At 37.1% G+C, this 15080-nt stretch overlaps 1 protein-coding gene and 1 pseudogene across 1 annotated transcript in view; both read left to right on the plus strand.

Moving 5' to 3' along the window:
- LOC112857317 (uncharacterized) overlaps positions 1–14354 on the plus strand; it is a 64342-nt gene extending 49988 nt beyond the window's left edge. Inside the window, exon 3 of the mRNA XM_086688635.1 lies at positions 9436–14354. Within this exon, the coding sequence (XP_086544761.1) occupies positions 9436–9818 (383 nt within the window). The 3' untranslated portion in view covers positions 9819–14354. The remainder of the gene's footprint in view (positions 1–9435) is intronic.
- On the plus strand, positions 5331–6770 carry LOC147573493 (small ribosomal subunit protein uS9 pseudogene; annotated as a pseudogene).
- Positions 14355–15080: the final 726 nt, after the last annotated feature.

The raw sequence follows: 15080 nt of genomic DNA on the forward strand, positions 1-15080 counted from the left end.
TTGGCTTCCATACAACACCCCGTGCTCATCCCAACAAGTGCCCTCCTCAATACCCATCACCCACTTTCCCCTCTCCCTCACCCCCCATCAACCCTCAGTTTGTTCTCTGTATTTAAGAGTGTCTTATGGTTTTTCTCCCTCCCTCTGTTTGTAACTACCCCCCCCCCCTTCCCCCATGGTCTTCTGTTAAGTTTCTCAAGATCCACATATGAGTGAAAACATATGGTATCTGTCTTTCTCTGACAGACTTATTTCGCATAGCATAATACCCACCAGTGTTCCATCCATGTTGCTGCAAATGGCAGGATTTCATTGTTTCTTATTGCCAAGTAGTAGTCCATTGTATTTATAAACCACATCTTCATCCATTCATCAGTTGATGGACATTTAGACTCTTTCCATAATTTAGCTATTGTTGAAAGCGCTGCCATAAACATTGGGGTATGTGTGCCCCTATGCATCAGCACTCCTGTATCCCTTGGGTAAATTCCTAGCAGTGCTGTTGCTGGGTCATAGGGTAATTGTATCTTTAATTTTTTGAGGAACTTCCACACTGTTTTCCAGAGTGGCTGCACCAGTTTACATTCCCACCAATAGTGCCAGAGGGTTCCTGTTTCTCCACATCCACGCCAGCATCTATAGTCTCCTTATTTGTTCATTTTAGCCATTCTGACCGGTGTGAGGTGGTATCTCAATGTGGCTTTGATTTCTATTTCCCTGATGATGAGTGGCGTGGAGCATTTTTTCATGTGTCTGTTGCCCATCTGGATGTTTTCTTTGGAAAAGTGTCTATTTATGTCTTCTGCCCATTTCTTCACTGGATTATTTGTTTTTTGGGTGTGGAGTTTGGTGAGTTCTTTATAGATTTTGAATTCTAGCACTTTATCCAATATGCCATTTACAAATATCTTTTCTCATTCTGTTGGTTGCCTTTAGTTTTGTTGATTGTTTCCTTTGCAGTGCAGAAACTTTTTATCTTGATGAGGTCCCAATAGTTCATTTTTGCTTTTAATTCCCTTGCCTTTGGAGATGTGTTGAGTAAGAGATTGCTGTGGCTGAGGTCAAAGGTTGTTGCCTGCTTTCTCTTCTAGGGTTTTGATGGTTTCCTGTGTCACATTCAGTTTCTTCATCCATTTTGAGTTTATTTTTGTGTATCGTGTTAAGAAAGTAGTCTAGTTTCATTCTTCGGCATGTTGCTGTCCAGTTCTCCCAGCACCATTTGTTGAAGAGACAGTCTTTTTTTCCACTGGATACTCTTTCCTGCTTTGTCAAAGATTAGTTGGCCATACATTTGTGGGTCCAGTTCCAGGTTCTCTATTCTATTGGTCTGTGTGTCTGTTTTTGTGCCAATAGTATACTGTCTGGATGATTATAGCTTTGTAGTAGAGGCTAAAGTCTGGGATTGTGATGCCTCCTGCTTTGGTTTTCTTCTTCAATATTACTTTTAGCCAGGAAAACACTTAAAAAGAGAAACTTAAAAAAAAAAAAAACTATAAGGGTTGAATAGCCTTATTAATTAAAACATTGTAGCATTGGCAGGGACAAATAGACCAGTGGAAAAGAATAAAAAGTGCAGAATTAGACCCAAATTCATATGGAAAGTTAGTATATGAGAAAGGTAGTATTTCAAATTACTAGGGTAAAGATGGACCTTTTCTTCTTCTCATTTTTATTGTGGTAAAATACATACAATATTTATCATTTTAACCATTTAAGTGTACAGTTAAGTGGAATTAAAAACATTCACAATTCTGTGTAGTCATCATTGCTATTTATACTTAAAACTTTTTTATCATCCCCAACATAAACCCTGTACCCATTAAATAATCTCCTCCTCCCCACTCCACCACCACACCTCCCCCAAATCCCTGGCAGTCTCTCCTTTGTGTCTCTGTAAATGTGCTTTTTCCAGGTATCTCATATATAAGTGGAATCATATAATATTTGTCCTGTGTTTGGCTTATTTTACTAAGCATAATGTTTTCAAGGCCTGTCTATGTTGTAGCATATATGAAAATTTCATTACTTTTTATGGCTGAATAATTACCATTTTATGTACATACTACATTTTTTAATCCATTCATCTGATAGACAGTAGGGTTGTTGTAATGAACATTGGTGTACAGATATGTGTTCGAATCCCTAATTTCAGTTCTTTTGGATATATACCTAGGAGTGGAATTACTGGGTCATATAGTAGTTTTGTGTTTAACCTTTTGAGGAAATGTAAAACTCTTTTCCACAGTGGTTGCACTATTTTACATTCCCACAAGCAATGCATGAGGGTTCCAATTTTTCTATATTCATACCAGCATTTGTCATTTTCCAATTTTTTTTTAAATAACCATCCTAGTAGGTGTGAACTGTTATCTTACTGGGTTTTGATATGCATTTCCCTAAACACTAGCAATGTTAAGCATCTTTTCTGGTTCTTATTGGCCATTTGTGTATCTTCTTTGGAGAAATGTCTATTCAACTCCTTTACCCATTTTTAATTAGGTTGTTTTGGTTGTTTGTTAAGTTATAGAAACTCTTTATATATTTTCAGTATTAATCCCTTGTCAGAAGTATGATTTGCAAGTATTTTTTTCCATTCTGCAGGTTGTCTTTTCACTTTTTTAAGTGTCCTTTGATGCACAAAATTCTTAATTTTAATGAGATCCAACTTACCTAAATTTTTTTTATTTTTATTGTTAATTGTGGTAACATGCAAAAAATATAAAATTTACCATCCTATTTTTAAGTATATAGTTCAGTTGTATTAAGTACTTTCACATCTTTTACTGTTGATCTCCAGAACTTTTTCATCTTCTAAAACTGAAACTCTATAGCCTTAAACAACAACTCCCATTCTTCCCTCGCCCCTGTCCCCACTAACCTCTATTCTACTTTCCATCTCTAAGAATATGACTGTTCTAGGTATGTCATTTAAGTAGAATCACACAATTTTTGTCTTTTTGTGACTGTTTTATTTCACTTAGCATCATGTGTTCATGGTTCATCTGTGTTGTAGGATGTATCAGAATCTCCTTTCTCTTTTCTGTTGTTTGGGGCGGGGGGAGGAGCAGAGGGAGAGAGAGAATCTTAAGCAGGCTCCACACTCAGCGTGGATCCTGACATGGGGCTCGATCCCACGACCCTAGGATCATGACCTGAGCCAAAATCAAGAGTCAGACACTCAACCTACTGAGTCATCCAGGCACCCCAGAACTTCCTTTCTTTTTAAGGCTGAATAATATTCCATTGTATGCAATTACCACATTTTCTTTATCCATTTATTGGTTGATAGACACTTGGGTTGTTTCCACCTTTTGGCCATTGTGAATAATGATGCTGTGATTGTGGGTATATAAATACCTCTTTGAGACTCTGTATTCAGTTCTTTTGGATATATTCCCAGAAATGGAATTATTGGATCATATGGTAATTCTGTTCTTAATTTTTTGAGAAACCAACATGAATGTTTTCCATAGAGACTTGTACCATTTTTTGTTCCCACCAGCTGTGCCCAAGTGTTCCAGTTTCTCTGTATCTTTGCTAACATTTGTTATTTTCTCGTTAGTAGCTGTCCTTTTGGGTGTGAGTTGATACCTCATTGTGGTTTTGATTTGCATTTCCCTAATGATTAATGATGTTGGCCATCTTTTCAAATCCTTGTTGGCCTTGTATATATTTTTGTTTGAGAAACATTTATTCTAGTGCTCTTTGCTCATTTTAAAATCAGGCTATTTGTGGGGCACCTCGATGGCTCAGTTGGTTAAGCATCTGACTTTGGCTCAGGTCACGGTCTTGTGGTTCGTGGGTTTGAATCCCGTGTTGAGTCAGCTGTGCTGACGGCTCAGAGCCTGGAGCCTGCTTCAGATTCTGTGTCTCCCTGTCTTTGCTCCTCCTTCCCTGCTTGTGCTGACTCTCTCTGTGTCTCAAAAAAATAAACATTAAAAACAATTTTTTTTTAATCAGGCTATTTGTATTTTGTTGTTGAGTTGTAGGAGTTCTTTATATATTCTGGATATTTACCCCTTATCAGATTCATGATTTGCAAATATTCTATTCTGTGGGTTGCCTTTTCACTGTTAACTGTGTCTTTTGCCCAGAAGTTTTAAATTTTGATGCAGTCCAGTTTACCTGTTTTTACTTTTGTTGTCATATCCATTAAACTGTTGTCAAATCCAGTGCCATGAAGATTTTCCTCAATGTTCTCTTAAAGACTTTTGTAATTTTAGTTTTTACATTTAGGTCTTTGATCCATTTTTGAATTAATTTTTGTATAAGGTCTGGGTTAGGGTCCAACTTCATTCTTTTGAATGTGGATATACAGTTTTCCCAGTACTATTTGTTGAAAAACCATCCTTTCCCATTAAATGGTCTTGACACCCTTGTCGAAAATCAGTTGACCATATGTGTGAGGGTTTCTTTCTAGTCCATTGTTCTTTATGTTTGTTCTTATGCCCATATTGTTTTAATTATTGTGGCTTTGTAGTTAGTTTCAAAGTTGGGAAGTGTGGGTTCTCCAACTTTATTCCTTTACAAGATTATTTTGGTTATTCAGGGCCCCTTGTGATTCTGTATAAAAATAAGGATCTGCTTTTCCATTTCTGCCAAAAAGGCTGTTGGACTTTTGATGGGGATTATATTGAATTTGTAGATTGCTTGGGTAATACTGACATCTTAATGATGTTAAGTCTTCCTGTCTATGAGTATGATTGTCTTTTCATTTATTTAGATCTTGCTTGATTTCTTTCAGCAGTGTGTTCAGCATAAAATCTTAAGTCCTTGGTTAGATTCATTCCTAAGTATTTTATTGGAATTGCTTTTTTAGTTTTCTCTTGAAGTTATTCATCCCTGGTGTATAAAAACAGAGTTGATTTTTATTCTTGTATCTGACAACTTTGCTGAAGTTTGGAAAGTTTTTGGAAACTTTTTTTGGAAATGATCTACTTTTTTTCATGGAACAATGAATGATCCACTTTTAGCATTTCCCAAATGGCTACCCAGTTGTCCCTGCACTATTATTAAAAGAGCCATTGTTATCTACCATTAACATAAGTTAATTCCTCTATAGTTGGTATGTAGGCTTGCTAACTGTGACTTAAAATCCAGAAGCATTAAAAGAAAAGTTTGATAAATTTCACTAAGTTAAATTCTTGCATAACAAAAAAAAATCCCGTAAATAAAAGTTTTTCAAAGGGAAACTGGGGGAAAATGTTCATAATATATACCCATAAAAAGGACAATACTTTTTATATTCAAATAGCTTTTAAAATTTGAGGGACAAAAGCTTTTCAGGTTGCAGTGCCAGGCAGTGAGGAGCTCTTGCCCCACTGGTAGCTATGTAGTCCAAGGGCACTCTACAGTCCATGCAGGTCCTTGGACACAGGAAGGTGGCCAGTGCACATCCTGGTGCATTGCAAACAGGGCAATGGCCTTATCCAGGTGAATGGACAGTCCCTGGAGATGATCCATCAGTGCACACTACAGTACAAGCTACTTGAACCTGTTGTGCTTCTGGGCAAGGAATGATTTCCTGGGGTGGATGTCTGAGTCTGCATGAACAGTGGTAGTTACGTGGTCCAGGTTTGCACAGTTCACCAGTACCAGCTCCAAAGCCCTGGTGTACTTATTACTAGAAATATGTGGATGAGGCTTCCAAGAAGGAGCTCACAGACATCCCCATCCAGTATGACTGCACCCTGCTGGTGGTAGTGGATCCCCATCGCAGCAAATCCAAAAAGTTTGGAGGCTCTGGTACCCATACTTCCTACCAGAAATCCTATTGATAAGCCCATTGTGAAGATCAGAGTTCACCTTGGTAATAAACAGTGGTTGTGAGATTTAAGGTTTTGAAATAAAACAAAAAATTTGAGTTTGGGACAGAGTTCCAAAAACCTGTTGTAAAAATGTGAATCAGACATGAAGAGACAACTCAAAAAAGTAAGACATAGTAATGGCCTAAAGTATATGAAAAAAGTTCAAATTCACTCATAATTAGAGAAATGCAAATTAAAATAATACCTATCAATGACAAAAATTTTAAAATATGACCATATACTTCGTTGGTGAAGCTGTGAAGATATGGATACTCCTATACATTGCTGTTGAGAATGTGAATTGTTACAATCCTTTGGAAGGGAAACTTGGTAATACCTAAAAATATGTATTTGTTAATTTTTTGACCATTTCTGGGATTTTACCATGAAGATACACCTCCAACAATATAAAAATGCATACATACAAGATATTCACTGCATCAAAGTAGTGTAATGTAATTGCAAAATGTTGGAAACAGTCTAAATGCCCATACATAGCAAAGTGATTAAACTATGGTATGTCCATGCAGTGGAATAATGGAGCTATAAAAAAAGAATGAGAATGATCTATATCAATTGATACGGAGTGTTGCCAGGATAATATGCTGTTAAGTGACAAAAGTAAAGCGCAGGAGTATCCATAGTATACTATTCTTTTGTGTAAGAAAGAAGGAGATAATAAGACAGTACATACACATCTGCTCATTTGTATAGAATCCGTACTGGGAGGATAAACTGGAAACTAAAGTGATTGGTAACCTATAGGGGGTAGGTGGGAAAGGGGTGCAAAAAAGTGGCGTGATGGAAACTAGGTATCAGGAATGAGGAAGGAGTGACATTAAAGGGGATGGAGGAAGAAAAGAGCTTTATTCCAAGTTTTTTTCGAAAATAACATCTTCACTGGATACTGTAATGTTAAAAAGAACTGCACATTAATGCTGTAATCTAGTCAGTAAATGTATTTCTCACAGGGGCATAGATCAGCAATTCTGAAACTGCCTTATGTGTGTACTCAAACTGAACAAATAGGTAAATGTTTTAAATAACAAGAACTGGGTTCTCATAAATAAAGAAAAGAGAAGGCTAAAATGAACTCTGTTGGTTTGGGTTTGGTTTGGTATCTGAGATATCAATATATGTGTGGGTTGTTATGCATGTTTCCTACCAATGTCCACTGAGAGTGACTAAAAGGTATGACACCCCAATAGTAATGAATAAACCTAGGATCCAGTTTTTTATTTCTAAGTAAATATTTTATTTCCTCAAATAAAAGGAACCAGGGCTCCTTGGAGAAATTGTTGATTCTAGGACTGAGAGAAAATACTAACGGTGCCTGGGACACCTTGATGTGTGCCAGGTAATAACAAAATGCTTTTAAAAAGGCAGGGGGATATTGTTGAAAAAACATGGGAGTCAACCGGAAAGAGTTCTAATGGCCGAAGCTGGAGCAATTTGAGCAAAAGAAATAATGAAATCACTGGATTATAATTCATAGAATAATGTAAATATCCATGAGTCCATACTGATACAGATAAAAAAAATGGGGAAAATGAACAATTCTCGCTTATAGTAAAATTCCAATTAAAACTGTGGAAAGATGTAAGATATGAGAAAAATAGAAAAGAAATATTAGCTAAACACAGTAATAATTATTGTAGACAAGATCCACCAATTGATTGTAAAATTAGTGAGTGAAAATTTGAGAAGTAAAATTCATATAGATTCAAAGAATGTCCCCCAAAGTATATCTTCATTAATCACAAAGGGAAAGATAGTAAATTTATCAGAATGAAACCTGCTAAAATTTATCTTAATAAATCGCTTAATAAATGATCAAGGTGAACATCACAATAATAAAACATATTGATATCATGAAACCATGATATGATGCACTGGGAAGGATTCATCATTTCTGTGTACTCTTGCCAAAATGTATAACCTTAGTCCAGTCATCAGCCAAACCCAAATGAGATATATTTGACAGAGTAAACCGATCAGTAGTCTTTAAGAGTCATGATCATGAAAAATAAGGGAAGACTGTAGCATTGTCAGAGATTGGAAGAAACAAGATATGACAACTAAATATAATGTGGGAGTTTTTTCTTTCACAATGGCCTGTTCTTGCTGAATGAAATCTATTTCTTTGTTTTCTCTTTGAACATTAAAGGCATGTTTCAAAATGTCATATTCTAACATCTTAAAATGTCTGTTTTAGATTGTTCCATTATTTGTATATAGTTCTGAGATGAAGAGTATGAATTCTATTCATGTGTCCCTTCCCCACTGTGCTCTTTTAATGTTTCCCACTTTTTTGCATTTGGGAAATTCTCTATTGCTTTTGGATTTAGCTCTGTATTAAAACAAGTTTTGTTTTTTGGTTATATCTCAATTAGTATGTCTGAAGTGGGATGTTATGCTTCTTGCATTTATTAAATCTACTATATTGATGGAAAACCTTTCTCCCCTATTCCTGTTCCATTTATGAACAATAGGGTAATTGCTTTCAGTGTATTAGGGACTAAAATACAGTTACTCACTTTCCTAATATTTATCATATAGTTAAATATATGGGGTGCTTTTTTGTTTTTTGGTAACTATTTTATGGTTGAGGTCAGAATTTTTTTCTGCTTTTGTAATAGATTATTGACTTATTTGAAATAGTTTAGAACTTAAGTGAGGGTAGAAAGGAATAGAAACCTTTTCCCTTTCCACTTTGCCATCTTGGAAGTATAGGGGAGGAAAAGGGCAGAAAAGTTAGTATTGGAGGAATATGTACTTACAAAGGGCTGGAATTAAAGCTGCTGAAAAGGAAAACTTCCCCCTTCTTACCGCAAGATATTCCCAGATTTGAATTCTGCTGAACCTTTCTCTCTCTCTCTCTAACCCTTTGGTAGGTTTAGGTCACATGTATGTTATGGTTATAGTTTTAAAAAGTACACTGGGCAGTGGACCCTAGTGCCATTTAAATACATGACTGCCAGGGGGAAATGTGAACTTAGGCAAACAGTTCTTTCATATACCTAAAATACTATTTATATTCATTTACGCCAAAATTAAGTATGAAGCCAAAGAAAGTGAAGCAGAGAGGCGAAAGAAGAAAAATTCCGTAGCAAATAAGGATTTAGAATGTGTAAAGAATATGTGAAGTAGCATTCAGATCATGTGAAACAGGGAAGAGGAACACCTAAAAATACGTCTGTCAGAAAACATAAGAAACAGGTATTTATCAGCCCATTATGGGAGATTTTTTTTCTAAGCATTAAACTTCTGAAATCTTAATTTGATAGTAGAGAAAAAATTGTGTGGCATTGAGTTCCTAGATTTAAAAGCACAACTTCTATTTTAGTTCAAAATCATTTCTTTTATGGTAATGCGTATAAAATTACTGGAAATTTTATTCCTACTGTAAAGTCATCTGCCTGATATAAACTGATGGCAGCAGAACACAGTGATAAAAAACGTGTGTTCTCCAGATGAAATTTCTGATATTTGACTAGTTGAAACTTGGCCATGATTGGTAAAGTTGATATCAGGTCTGTTTTCAGGTGTGTTGTTTAGTATTCGTAATGATATTATGGTCTTCAGTTTTCTTTGATGGCTGAGTTTTTATTGTTTATTTCTTCCACAGAAGTGGACTGTACCATATCTTTGAAAGATTTGCGAATACTGTTTTTATATGAATTTAAACTAGGACATAGTGCAGCCACAGCAAGTAGAAACATCAATTCTGTCTTTGGAGAAGGCTCTGTTAGTGAAAGGACTATCCGGTGGTGGTTTGAAAAATTTCGTTCTGGGGATCTGAGTCTGAAAAATGAGCCTCGAGGGAGACCCAAATCTGTTTTAAATGAAGATCAATTGAGAGCCATGGTGGAAGCTAACCCCAAAATGGCAATTCGAGGCCTTGCAGCAGACTTAGGAGTTTCTGCTACAACAATTTCTCGACATCTGGCTGCAATAGGAAAGGTGAAAAAGTTGGACAAATGGGTAGGTACCACACCAACTGATGGATGATCATATATGGAGATGATTAGAGATGTGCTCATACCTTAGGATTTGAAAGAGCAGAGACCTATTCTGGAGAGGATCATAAGCTTTGACAAAAAATGAAAGTGGTCTGGACAATGGTTGGATGTTGATGAAGTTCCCAAACGTGTTAAAACTATCGCTGCAACCAAAATGAAGGTTCTAGTAATGATGGTGGTCTGCAAAGAGAGTATTTATTACTTTTAGCCCAGGCAAAACTAACAGTAGCATCTTATTGTTGAAATTGAAATTTCAACAGAAGTTGAAATTATGTATAAAAATGGATTTAAAAGCACTCTGCATTGGTTAACAGACATGGACCTATACTTTTCCATGACAACATTTGACCACTGAAATTGCGGACCACCATAGGGAATAACTGAATTGGGCCAAGAACTTTTGTCATATCCATCACACTCACCTGACCTTTTTTCAACAGATTACCACCTTTTTCATCATTTGGAAGTCTAAGAAACAGAACATTCTCCAAAAGAGAACAGTAATTGAAGGATTTGAATAAATGTTAACAATGCTGAATTTTATTAATATGTAATTTAGTATTTGGAAAAATTTATCATTTTGGGAAAGCAGTTATTGCTAGCAGCACATATTTTGGTTGAATGAAACTTTTCTTTTTCTGAAAAATATAACATTTTCATTTTTATATAAAGGCAGTTTCATATGGTTCAACCTAATATCTTCCCAGACCCTGGCAGAACATGAAGACTGAAAGGTACCTAATGTACTGGAAAACTACAAGCTACCCCTGAGTTTTGGGCTTCTTCATTGGAGGAATGTAGAACAACCCAGAGTGTATATATGTTTGAAAGATGCTTAGGAGTCAGCCATGCAAATATCTGGGTATAAAGAAGGTTTTAGAGAGATGAGCAGCCTCAACAGAAGCTTTCAGGCTCTGAGAAAATATTTTTTGAATAAAGAAATGAAAGCATGTTTCTAACACCGAAAGCCATGCACACAATAGACATGGCACAGTGGTGCTTTTGAGTGGTAGTACTTACTGTCACACAGAGCCAATCCCTTTCATATGTTTTCCATTCTTACTCTTTATTTTTAAAAAAGTGTAAGTGGCCTGTCAGAGACCATAATTAATGGGCTCTTTATGATTTTATAGCTAGATTGCAGTTACTCCTTGTGGCTTCCAGGGATTAAGTTGGCATAAAGATAACTGATGGTCCTCTTCCTGCCTTTCTCCCTCCTGACAACTTGCTGTGTCTATCCTATGAAGGAGAGTTAGGGAATCCTAAAAGCTAAGAGGTGAGAGAAGGACATCCTGGAATGGATCTTACTTGAAGAGACAGAAAGAGGGAAGAAGGGAGACAATTGGAGGGAAAGATGGAATGGAAATTACCTAAAGTAGAATTGACTGTGAGCTAAAAGATTAAAGACCATGGGATGCATTACTATAAATTAAAAATAAAGATGTCCCTTTCTTTGGGTAACAGTCCTGCGCTATGACAGAGGCTTTGTGAGCAGAGTGCCTTTCAGTTCTAATTTACTCCCCTGGCTGGATGCCCTGGTCTGGAGTCACCTGCTTATTTTACTGCCCCATCCTTGGATTGTCAAGGAATCTATTTAGTGTTTTTGTGGACTCTTGCTTACTCTCAAGAGAGAATGAAGCCTGAGATTTAGCTCAGACTGATAAGGTAACCAGGCTAAAACCAGAAGTATGGGAAGGACTTTATATGAAAGGCAGCAAGTACAAGGGTGAGGTCAAATGGTCACAGAGGGTTGCCCAATGTGAAAGAAAGTGGTGTTGTATAGTTACTTAGTCTGAGTAGTAGTTGCTTTATGGCCATTCATCCTTTCCTCAATTCTCAGACCCCTTGTCAGACTTCAGAGTTGGATCCTAGACTTTTGTCTAAAACAGTTGGTGGATATCCTTGTTCAGCCCAAATGAGTGGTTTGGGGATGGGTAGGCAACCCAAAAAGAAGCAGTGAAATATGATGACACATGGAAAGGAGCAGTTATAGAATGTTCAGTTATCCTAGCAATCGTCCTTACCACCTCCAAGAAGGGGTGTAGACTTGAGAGGCAGAAATGGGTCCTGGATTGAGTTGTGCCTTTACTACTATTAATATATTTTGGTTATGTGAGATGGCAAGTACCCTTTTTGCTTAAACCGTTTTGGAGAGCTGGGCTATTTTGGCAGAAGAAAGATTCCTGACTGATACTCTCCCCTGAGCCTTACTAAACTGTAAAATGAAGTTCATGATACCACCTTGCAGGGGTTGGGGATCAAGAGGGACAATGTAAAGCACAGGCATGGAGTAGATGCCCAATAAGTAGTATTTAATACTATGAAAAGTAAAAGCAGAAGAAACAAAGTAAGGTGTGTGGGATACCTCTGGAGGCCCCTCTGTGTCCACGGTAGCCAGTTGGGGTGAGTTCAGTGCTCACTGAGGCCGGTGCCTGGCTTGGACTGTCCAGAGGTACCCAGCTGTAGAAGAGGGATGACTTCTTCAGTCACTTTGAGCCTGTGGCTTTTCTGTAGTAAGTAGCAACAACTTTTTTTTTTTTTTTTAAGATTATTTTGAGAGAGATGTGAGAGCACAAGTGGGGGAAAGGCAGAGAGAGAGGGAGAGAGAGAATCCCAAGCAGCTAACAGTGCAGAGTCCAACACAAGGCTCCATCTCACAAACTGTACGATCATGACCTGAGCCAAAATCAAGAGTTGAACACTCAACTGACTTGAGCCACCTAGGTGCCCTGGAACTACAGCTTTAAATTTATAACTGGAAGCTATATTAGATTTTCAAGAAAAATGAGAAATTTTATACACATAAAGTCCTGCCAAGCATCCCATCTTATTTTCCTTTCCTAGGGGGAAAAAAAAAAGCTTTAAGAGGTTCCTTGGTAGAAACTTTGGTTTGAGTGTCAAAGGAGTGAGATGGAAGCTGCTACATCTCACCTCCGTGCCATTCCCTGGCTTGGGTCCTTATTACAAAAGGGAATATGAAGTGGCTTTGAGTCACTTACGTGACTCTTGATGTTGGGGTCGTGAGTTAGAGCCCTGTGTTGGGGGTAGAGTTTACTTAAAACAAAAAAACAAAGTGGCTCTGATAGCCATTTTGGTTTATTAAGTACGTAGTCACCGTTATTAAAGAAGCTCCTGCCTGGTCTGATTGTTTATTGTGAGACTAGAGCACCTACAGTTACTTTAATAGCATGCATAAAAGGTCTTGGGTAAAGTTAGAGATAGGATCAAAAGCCAGTGGAAAGTAGACTCTTTCAGGACCTGCCAGTAGGTTGGACTCTCTCTTCTTTCTGTTGGTGCTTTGGCCACAGAACCTCCTTTCACTTCCTTTTATCTCAGCTAATTTGTCCGTGCTGCTACTGTTCTTCACCTTATTAACTCTACCTGTCATGCACATTTCTCCCAGGATGTCTTACCTGATTACCCCACCCCACTACAGGTCAGGTCCCCTTGTCAATGGACTTAGAGCCCCAGTATGGTTCCTTCGTAACTGTGATCACAGTAGTTACATGTTTATTGGTGTGATAGTATATGTTTGTCATCTTCTCTGTTGGATTATAAGATTCACAACAGCAGGGACTTTTTTTCCTCATAAGATTATACCCCCATCAAGAGCACAAGGTCCAGCACATGGTAGGTACCTAGTAAATGTTTATTAAATGAATAAGTATTAGGGCCAGTGTCATTCACTTTATGGAAAATCCTTGTTTTGGTATCAGTGTAAGTAAGGAATATGTGGATAAGACATAATTGAAAACCTAATGAACAGTGGCTTAAATACGTAGGTTTTGTTTCCTGTAACTTATGAACATTTTCAAACATAAAAACAAAATACCTGAATTTTACAATGAACACCTGTATGTCAGCCACCTAAATTGACATTACTTTACTTTATGATTATACTTTATCACTTAACCTACCCACGTAGCTATCCTTTTTTTTTTATGCCTTTCAATGTAAAGTTGCAGGCATTAGCACATTTCACCCTTAATACTTTAGCATACATATCATTACCTAGAATTCAATATTTGTTTAAAGTTCTTGTTCTCATAAATTTAAATTTGATAAAATGCCCAAATCTTAATTGTACTATTCAGTATGTTTTGACAAATGCAAACACTTATGTAATACAAATCCCTGTCGAAGATACAGACTATTACTATCAGCCCAGAAAGTTCTCTCATACCCCTTTTCATTTTATCCCCACTCTTACAAGACCCCAAGAGGCAAAACAACTGCTCTGATTTTTTTTCTACCATGGAATAGTTTTGCCTGTTCTAGAATTACACATAAATAGAATTGTACAGGATGTGCTCTTTTGTGTAAGACTTCGTTTACTAAGCATAATGTTTTTGAAATTAACCCATTTTGTGTGTATCAATGTTTCATTCCTTTGAAAAGCTGATTAGTATTCCATGAAACAAATATAACAATTTATCTATTTACCTGTTTGATGGACATTTGTGGGTTTTTTTTTTCACAGTTTGAGCCTATTTTGAATAAAGCTGTTATGAATATTCTTGCACAAGTCTTTTTGTGGACGTATCTTTTGTATCTTTTGGATAAATATCTAAGATTGGAAATACTGGGTCATAGGCATATGTATATATCTAGTTTTCCTAGACCTTTTCCCAAAGTGATTACACTATTTTATACCCCCCATTCTCACTAACATTTGATGTCACTCTTTTTATCTATTCTGGTGGGTGTGGAGCTGTATCTTATTTTGAGCTACTTTCCCCCTTTCACATTATAAGGAAAATAGGGAGGCAGGCTATGACTGGAGTAGGCACTTAACAGTGCTATCAGGGACCCACGCACTTTGTTCATCCTTAGTGGACTTTGATTATAGTTCTATGCATGGCTTCTGAGGTAGTCAGCCCATTGAGTGTGGGCTGGGTTTTGTGACTAGCTTAGTGACTAGAATACAGCAGAAGCAATGAGATGCCATTTCTGAGATTAAGTTATAAAAAGAGTGTGGCTTCTGTCATGAGCATTCTCTCATACTTTTTGGGATTACTCATTCTAGGGAAAGCCAAATTGCTATATTGTGATGCAGCTCACAATTGCCATGTTGTGAAGAGATGATGTGATAGGGGACAGTCTGCCAACAATCAAAAGAGTGAGCGTAGAAATAGATCTCCTTTTGGTTGAGCATTCAGATGGGATTGCAGAACCACACCTGGATTCCTAACCCAGAGAAACCGAGGTAATGTTTGTTGTTCTGAGCCACCAAGTTTTGGGGTACTTTGTT

The sequence above is a fragment of the Puma concolor genome, chromosome E2 (genome assembly GCF_028749965.1).
Source record: "Puma concolor isolate L17-30 chromosome E2, mPumCon1.1.hap2, whole genome shotgun sequence".
NCBI lineage: Eukaryota > Metazoa > Chordata > Mammalia > Carnivora > Felidae > Puma > Puma concolor.